The sequence below is a fragment of the Cololabis saira genome, chromosome 7 (genome assembly GCF_033807715.1).
Source record: "Cololabis saira isolate AMF1-May2022 chromosome 7, fColSai1.1, whole genome shotgun sequence".
Taxonomy (NCBI): domain Eukaryota; kingdom Metazoa; phylum Chordata; class Actinopteri; order Beloniformes; family Belonidae; genus Cololabis; species Cololabis saira.
Window position 1 is genome coordinate 22,249,372 of NC_084593.1, and position 9,295 is coordinate 22,258,666.

A 9,295-nucleotide genomic window follows, 5' to 3' on the forward strand; every position below is an offset into this window, starting at 1 on the left:
GAGAGTTAAGAATCACTTATTTTCTGATTAACTGTGTTCATCAGTGCTTAAGGGATATAGACCAACAGATGTAAGGCATGATTGCAATCAGATAGTTAGCAGAAAGTACATCTGTGTCATAGGTAACATCACGTATGCAACTCGCAGTGGCAGTCATACAGTACCACTTCCGGGGTTATTAATTGTGAAGCCAACCATCTTTCATGTCCATATAATAATATAATAATGATAATAACAATGACACAAAGGTCAATTATCTGCACTATCGTAATAGACAGAACACCAATTTCAATCGGAAATGCGTACATCAAAGGGTGTTTCTATATTCCAGCTGCCCCTCTCCTTCTTGGTAGACACTGTTGAATGGATCAAACATTTCTTATTCAACTTTTAAGACGCATTTAATGGCATAAAGTCTTTATTAATAATGCATAATTAATTTAATAAAACTTCAAGTGTTTCGGCTTGGATGGTCAATCCAAAATTGTGAAAGTTCTGCCTGTTGAACATAATTTTTTGCGTTTTTTCTGAAAGATGCAGTATGTGCGCCAAAATCGCCGAATGTTCCCATCCATTTAAGATCGAATAGCACAGAAAATAAATTTAAGGGTAAAAGTGACTCATTAAGAAAAAAATACTAGTTAGTTACAATGTAAGCAAACCTCTTCTGTACTCTTTCCACATCTTCCAAAGAACTAGTATGACATCCACAAAGCACTGACACAGTTATCTTGCAGCATTTCAGCTGAGTGGGTATAAAAATATAGACATTTGAAGCCCTGAATATATATATTCATATGCAATTTTCTGCAACAGAAGACAATTTACAGCCGTCCCACTCAAGTGTACACCCCCCCTTTTTTTTTTTCTTTTCTAAAATGAGTTCTTGCATGACCCCTGGGTGAGAAGGTTTAAACCCGATTTAATACAGAACAGAAATTATGTCTTTCTTTCTTATACTAATTTTACCTCTGGGTGTGTGACACAGATTTACTTGGGAAGAGTATGTATGTATGTGTGTGTGTGTGTGTGTGTGTGATGACATTACATCAACATGTCTTTGTGATGCCTAGCTATGTGCTGACTCTTCTCTGAAGGCCTCCTAAAGCCCTTGGTGCAGTAGTCGCAGCGGTGGGGGTAGTCCTTGGTGTGAATTGAGATGACATGGCGTTTGAAGCCGGAAGCGTCCGTACTGTTGTACTCACAATACTGGCACTGATAAACTTTTCTACCACTGTGTGTCTTCATGTGCTTCTTCAGCTCAGCCGGCTGCCGGAAACCTCGCCGGCATCGCTTGCACTTAAATGGGAGGTCCTTTGTGTGCAAGGACAGGATATGGCGACTCAGGGTGAAAGTGTCAGGAGCGTTGAAATTGCAATGCCGGCACTGGTGCACCTTGTTGCCCTTGTGAGTCTCTGCGTGTTTCTTCAACTCTGAGGGCCTATGAAAGCCTTTTTCACAAACGTCACACTGATGGGGAAAGTCCTTGGTGTGAACTGAGATAATGTGCCTTTTCAGGTCACTGGAGTTGGTGCTCTTGTGCTCGCAGTGAGGACACTGGTGGGTCTTGTGGCCTTGCACCATCTCTATGTGACGCTGGAGTTCGCGTGCGTCGGCGTAGGCTTGGGGACAATGGCTGCACTTGAAGGGCAGATCTGCGCCGTGCTTGCTCTTGATGTGAGTCTTTAGGTTGGACTGATCTGCACATCGGAACTCACAGTGTGGACAATGGTAGGGCTTCTCTCCCGTGTGGGTCCGCATGTGTTTTTTCAGCTCCGATGGGTGGCGAAAGCCTTTGGCGCACTCGACACACACATGTGCAAAGTTCTTACTGTGCACTGCCAAAAGGTGCCGGTTGAGCAGACCCTGTTCTGCTGTCTCATAATCACAGTACTTGCAGTGATGCAGTTTGGGCTCCCGGTCCTTGACGATGAGCTTGTCAGAGCCCAGAGGGCTGGCCTCGTGGTAGCGGCGCGTGTACTCAGTATATTCTGGAGATCGATCACTGTTGTGGCTCAGGAGCTTGTGACTCTCCAAGTGGTTGTGGAAACTGATCTTCTTGTTGGTGGTAAAGTCACAGTCTGTACACTGGTACTTTTTCTTGAGCAGGTGATCTGGATGGTTCTTCATGTGACACTTGAGGAAGCCTCGTGAGCGAAACTTCTTCCCACAGATGTGGCAAGGGTAAACAGTCAAAGGCAATCCATCTGGTCCAATGATGACAGCTGAAAGAGAGGTTGGGGGGGGGGCGGGGAATGCAACATTTTTTGATCAATCTTTATGAATAATTTTTTTTTTAAAATATGTCTGATCAATCTTTATGAATAATTTTTTTTTTTAAATATGTCTGGAATTTGGTTTGATGCTTTGGGCACAATAAAAAAGTGAAATGTACAGTTTTATTTGTGTTCCATTAATATCATTCGACTGAACATACCAGTCTGACACTGCCTCGTATCTCCTTTCCTCCTCTTTTTAGTTTTGGCCCTGAGAGCACGATTTGCTCCCAGCCCCTCGCGGATTTGCAAAAAAGGTGTAGCCACTCCATTCTTCACCTGATCAATAGTACCTGAAAAGACATTACAGATTTTCAACAATACTGACATTTTATTGTACTTAATAAAGACCTGATAAAAACTATTTTAACAAGAACAGGGCTTTTCCTGGCCAAATAAAATTGTTTTTTTGTCCTAAGATACACAACTATTAGATGTTCACATTTTTAATTCAACAAAAACAGAGTTATGCGGAAATATTTACACATTAAAACTCACATCTAGATTCCAGCATCTGCGCCTTCTAGTTCTCATTTTAAACAGGTAGACAGGCTCTTGCCTACGCTCTCTGATTGATTTGTTCCTTTTCCTTCACTATTTCTTGGAAAACAGTTCTCTCATGTTGTTTTATAGCATCTATCATATTTATATGTTTGCCTGCAGCAGCAGGGTGGGCAATGCTTTTGGCATAGGCCACAATCCATGCCCTCCTCTTTGTGTATGAGCCAGATGAATGTCTTCAGCCACTGACAGTCAAAGCCCCTTGTTCTGTGTTCTTAATGATATCTGGAAAGATTAATAACATTCTGAAATCATGTTGTCTAAACGTAAGCTGTACTGCACGAATATTCCTGAGACCGGTCTTTTCCACCCTTCCTCCTCAAGACACAGTCTCCTGCATGTTTTAGCTCTGCTCTAACACACCTTCCTCAAATTAGTGGGCCATTGACAAAGTTGCCTAGAACTTGATGACAAGCTGATACTGGTCCAATCAGGTGCATTTCAGCAGGAGAACATCTAAAACATGCAGGACAGAGCACGGTTGAAAAACACTGCCTGAGACTGCTCACTCCTGCCAAGCCAATCCTTCACGGGAATCTTGGGACTTTATTGCACTTTTCTTCTTAATAAATTAACCTTTTTTTTTTTAAATAATATGATTCAAGATTCTCCCATATTAATGATCTCTGCTCTTTTTACTTCACCTTTCATCGCAATTCCCCTCCTTGCAAACGTGTAAGCTTCATAACAAAGCCTGTAATCTCTGCAAAAAGAACCCCGATGGGGTGTATCGTTAATTAAAGAGAACACAGAGAAGCCGTGTGAGCGACTGATGTCCATATTTCAGCATAGTACCACAATCATATCACCGTGGCCGTTTCGAATATCAAATACACTTGGGTCATACTTGTTTGGAAATACTGCTTACTGTACATAGAAAAAATACTATCATTTCCTCGGAAGGCTAAAGCAACATGAAATTGAGGCAGCTGCCTCACATTTCTCTAAGCAGGAAAAACCCTGAAAAAAGCTTGTTTGATGCCACACTCATATTTCAAAAATGTGATACAGGTCAAAGTTGTGACCATTGCTGTGAAAAACTGCCCATACTAGAAAAAAAAGAAAGAATCTTGTTGGTGAGCAACTCATCTAATAGGGATGCTGCTAATCTAATGCTGCCGTGACCCCTAAGACACTCCTTCTGATGATATAGACCAAATACTTTTTCACAAATGAAACATACTAATGTCATCATCGTCATCATCATCACTGTCATCGTCGTCATCATCCTCTTCTTCCTTTGGTGGGTTCTTAACTGCCATGTAGACCATCTTATCACGACCGACTCCCAGTCTGCCTGACGATGCGGCTTCCAGATCAGGATGACCGTTGTGGTAGTCATCCTCCGTTATCACCTCTGTTCCACCTGGAAATGGTAGAGAACTAACGTGTCACTGTGAAGTCCTGAAGTCATTTTTAAAGGACTGTTGAAATAAAAGTGGTTTGGTGTTACATTTTTAGGTCACTTACCTAAATCATCATCTGCTTCTGCTTTAAAGATGTACACTTTGATGACCTCAGAGTCGTCTTCCTCTTTAATTTCCTTGTCTTCCATGACTTCAGTGCTGATCTCCAAGGGAGTGTCTCCTATGTCCAACTTCTCTCCCACTTCATCAACTTCAACACCACAAACATCACTAGTTACATAGCCGAAAGTGCAAAAGTGTACAATACAGGGTTTATACAGCAATCCTTATGTTAAATTTAATACCTTTTTCACTACCTTCAGATTTTTTTTAAAAACTGTCACAACATTAAGTGTTAATCACGGACCTTTTAACATTAATACAGATTTTGAACTATAGAACACTATACAGAACAGATTTATAGACTCATTGATGTTGACCAGATGTTTCACATTTATTTCACTTTGTGAATGACAATAAAATACACTGATAAAAATGTAAAAGGTAAAAAATAATACCAATTTAAAAAAAATAATACCTCTGACAGTGAATTTAACACTTTTAATGGCCTTAAATTTGGCAATTTTCGTTCATCACTTTTTAATACTTTTTAAAACCCCGCGGAAACCCTGCAATACTATTTGTTGTGTTAAAATAGGAAAAGCTGTCTTACGAGGAATCATGAGGTAATCCTCAGAGCTGCTTCTCGCGTCATCATCTTCATCTGTCTGGATGGGAACAGTCTCGGTTGGCAACTGCTGATGGATTATGGTTTCTGCGTTGGCCTCTGTCACCATCAACCCTTCCGACACAAGTTGGTGGTCCAGTGTGTTGTCTTGGTGCTCAGAAAGTAACTCTGCCACAAACACCTGATCTGGCATGTCATCGTGGTGGTTTGAGCCTTGGATGAGGTCTGACGTTAAAACATGGTGATGATGGACATCTAAGGCTTCCTCTATGGCAACTTCAGTCCCCAATATATTGTCAGGCAGGATCACGCTGTGCCCTGAGGGGACCATGTCTTCAGTTATTTCATGAGCCTCTACTCCTTGAGACTGCAGACTTTCCACATCTACCTCCAGACCATCAACCACCTCAGCTTCCAAGCCTTCCACTTCCACCTCTTCCTCAAGACCTTCAACAACATGTGCTTCCAATTCCTCTACATCGACTTCAGTTTCCAGGCCCTCGACGACTTGCGCCTCAAGACCCTCCACTTCAACCTCACCGTCCAGACCATCAACAACCTGGGCTTCCAACTCTACCACCTCTGTCTGTAGCCCGTCGACAACCTCTGCTTCCAAGCCCTCTACGTCAGCATGTAAGCTTCCCACCACTTCGGTCTCCAGTCCTTCTACAACTTCTGTCTCCAGGCCGTGAACCACTTGAGTCTCCAGACCTTCCACCTCAAGTCCATGCTCCAAGAGGATCCCCTCATCGGTCATCACATCAGAAAGAAGCATCCCCTCAGGCACAGAAACCACAATGTGTTCCCCATCAATGTGAGCCAGACCTCCCATGCCTGCAACTGGAAGAAAAAGACAGAAGTTTGCAGGAGAAAATAAAAGTAACAAATATATCAAAAATAAACTAACACTAGAACCGCGGCCACATGTTAGTTGAGGCGTACCATCTTCTTGTTATGAGTGTGCAGAATTTTTTTAAGGCAAACTTAAACAAAAATAACCCAATAATAATTAAACACTGAGGGAACCAAAAGATCGAAAATATATTAATTTACTAAATTTCCACTGAGGTCTTGAAGACAGGTAAATCAATCCAATTTCAACTTGAGGTGACTTGTTTGTTGGCTTTGAATGATGCGTTTACAATTAATACAACTGCTCCAGCAGGACAAGATGCATCCAGCAGCTTTAAAAAAAAAAACACTAACAAAGACAGGAAGCTGTCTGTCTGTCTGTCTGTTACGGTTACAGGAAGCTGTCTGTAATGGTTTTTTGTGTAAAAGGAGTTGGAAAATAACTTTGGAAAATAATTACTGGATTATGAAGCATAACTTATGATATAGTATAGAAGGGAATTGAGAAAAGGCTATCAAAACAGATTCCACTGGCTATGGGAACAATCAACTCATAGATCTTGTGACACTGCATGATTTTATTTTCCAAATCTCACAAGTCTTGTCATCACTTTCAAGTAGAATGATTTTCTTTGTTCTTAAATACTAATTGACATTATTACAAAAAGTCACTCATTTACATTCAGTACATCAGGTTGAAGCTAGGGCTTTTTTTTTCAGCCTTAGAACACTAATAGGGGTTTCCTTTAAAGTATTAAAGAAAAAGTACTTATCTTTGTAATATTAAAACTCAGTGATGTGTACATGAAAAGACACGCAGTTTTAAAGTAACAACTGAATTTAAAAAAAATGGACACAGATAAGATTATGTTGGTGATAGGTTCCAAATGTCTGTTTTGGTAAAATTTTGAATAATTGCCCTGCCTTCGTTCTCCTACATATTACTATTAATTTCTTCAAAGATGAATACATCATAAGTCATTCATAGCACAGTGAAAGTAAAAGAAGCAGAGAAAACATAATCATTGAGAAACGGTAAGAAAGTCCAATCTGTTCAGCACCAGTTCTCCAAAAAGTATCTTTCAACCAATGCCATTTACAGGGGTAAGACTACTCTCCTATATATTTATTTAACTTCAGGTTCTTGTATTTGAAATGTAAAGGAAATTGATTTTAGAAAAGTACCCACTTTCAGGAGAAAGCTCCTGCAATTGAAATGCACCTTCTTAATTACTGAGCAAAACTACTTTCACTTTATCCACGTGTGGGATAGTTTGACATGATTACATGTTGCATGGTATTTATGATATAATAGTTGTTCATTATTCCTACTTAAGTACCTACCAAAGTCTTGCATTATCATAGCATGGGGCATCTTCAGCTCCTGAGTGTGCAGCTCCAAAACTCCTCCTCCTCGATCCATGTCTTTTTACCGCAAAAAAAGACTGAAAAATTACAGTATACAAAACGATAACTACTCATTGTGTTTACTTGCATAGCTAAAAACAATACTGAATGGTAAACTAATGACAGAATGATCAGTATTAAATACATACCTTCACATTTAGTGATAAGCTCTACAATAAAACCAAAAGGACAATGCCTCCTCCCATCTAGGTAATCCAATTAATCTGTTGAGAGGGAAAGGAAATAGCTCAGGAAAAACATACACATTCATGGTGTCAACTTAAGATATTTTAACAAGTTGGCCGCTCATGATTTAAGTATTATGAAATCTTTTTAAAATAAGGTTTGTGTTAATCAGAATCAGGTTTATTTGGCGAAGTCAGGTCCAACAAGACAGGGAATTAGACTGTTATTTTTGCTCACTGTACAGTAAATAGGCAAATGACAGCTCTTATTAACATACAGGACTGTCTCAGAAAATTAGAATATTGTGATTCTCTGTAATGCAATTACAAAAACAAAAATGTCATACATTCTGGATTCATTACAAATAAACTGAAATATTGCAAGCCTTTTATTATTTTAATATTGCTGATCATGGCTTACAGCTTAAGAAAACTCAAATATCCTATCTCAAAAAACTAGAATATTCTGGGAATCTTAATCTTAAAATGTAAGCCATAATCAGCAATATTAAAATAATAAAAGGCTTGCAATATTTCAGTTGATTTGTAATGAATGTATGACATTTTTGTTTTTTTTAAATTGCATTATAGAAAATAAAGAACTTTATCACAATATTCTAATTTTCTGAGACAGTCCTGTATATACAATTTTTTTTAAAAGTGAAGGGCAGCAGTATGAGGTAGACATGGTTATTGAAAGGTGCATTGTTAGAGCATGATTGATTAATATCTAGTGCATTGGGTGCCACCACTAAAGACCAGTCCTCTGGGGAGGACAGTTGTTTGTCCAGCCACTAGCTCCATCCATTGCTTGTCAAGAGTACTACAAGCAACCTGAACCTGCACAGATACACCTGGAGCTGGTTGAGTCTGATGGTCAGTATGAAACAAAGGACCGGCTCATATGCAGCTGGTGTTGATAACCCCCTCGGGAAGGACAAGACCTGCTTGTTTTGAGGAGAGGAAACTGCCCTGCTCGTCACGTGACACGAAGCAGACAAAAACACACCGCTGTCTGCGGCGACTTAATGCCTGATTTATGGTTCCGCGTCACACCAACGCAGAGCCTACGTTGCGCGTCGACGCGTATCCCTACGCCGTAGGCTCTGCGTCGATTTACCGCGGAACCATAAATCAGGCTTTATTTTTTTATATTCCCGTAGAGAAGACCAGTCCCCGCCAAATTAAATCAATATTGAGTCGAGATGGCATAAAACATGCTCGTAGTGTCCATCCCGCCCCGAGGAGAGCCGTTATGAGGGTGATAAAGGGGGCCGCCGCCCAGCCCTCCACCCGCAGCTAACTAGCCCTGCTAGGACGAAACTCCCGGGCGCCATCTTGTTTTAGCACCCTGCTAATCGAAACCATGTCATAACCGGGACTAACTCGACGCCCCAAGCGGCATAAACACGACAATATTCGAAAAGATTCGGTTTTAAGTAAAATCAGTCCACTGATGAGCGCTTTGGTTGTGTTCGGCGGTGTTTTAGTGTGGTTTTGGGCGGCGGCGGCGCGGATCGTGCCCGCGTCCTCGCCGCCTGCAGCGGCCCGCTACGTTCCAACGGTTCCCCCGCGCGGCCCCGCGGCGGCCCCTGCGCGCCCCCGAGACCGGCCTGGAGTAACGTTACCTGGATAACACGCTCTTCCCACTCGAGCGGCGTTTCTTTCTCCCGCTTCCTCGGATTTGTCTTGTTATTGTTTTGGTTTATTTTTGACGGTAGGCTAAGTGCGGCCTGCAGGTTTGGATCCCCGGCCAGTCTTTGCTAGGCCTCGGCCAATCAGCGCGCTTCCTGGCGGGCGGAGGGAGGGGGGAGGCGGGGGGTGGGGGGACGGTGCGTGGCCTCGTTCACCGCTGATCCCTTACCGTCTGCGTCATGCATAAGAGAGCCGAATCACATTAACACGGGGTTTGTCTCACTG

At 41.6% G+C, this 9,295-nt stretch overlaps 1 protein-coding gene across 2 annotated transcripts; it reads right to left on the bottom strand.

Annotated features, from left to right (window-relative positions):
- Nucleotides 1-400: 400 nt before the first annotated feature.
- znf711 (zinc finger protein 711) lies at nucleotides 401-9,153 on the bottom strand. 2 transcript variants are annotated; one of them, XM_061725073.1, is made up of 8 exons: nucleotides 9,004-9,153; nucleotides 7,340-7,414; nucleotides 7,128-7,208; nucleotides 4,917-5,771; nucleotides 4,308-4,454; nucleotides 4,021-4,203; nucleotides 2,438-2,569; nucleotides 401-2,225 (listed from the first exon to the last, which is right to left on the bottom strand). In XM_061725073.1, the coding sequence occupies exons 3-8, from the start codon at nucleotides 7,204-7,206 to the stop codon at nucleotides 1,045-1,047; spliced, it is 2,577 nt and encodes an 858-aa protein (XP_061581057.1). In that variant the 5' UTR covers nucleotides 7,207-7,208; nucleotides 7,340-7,414; nucleotides 9,004-9,153; the 3' UTR covers nucleotides 401-1,044. The 2 variants fall into 2 exon arrangements, with proteins under 2 accessions (XP_061581057.1, XP_061581058.1); XM_061725074.1 differs by having other exon boundaries at nucleotides 7,128-7,228.
- Nucleotides 9,154-9,295: the final 142 nt, after the last annotated feature.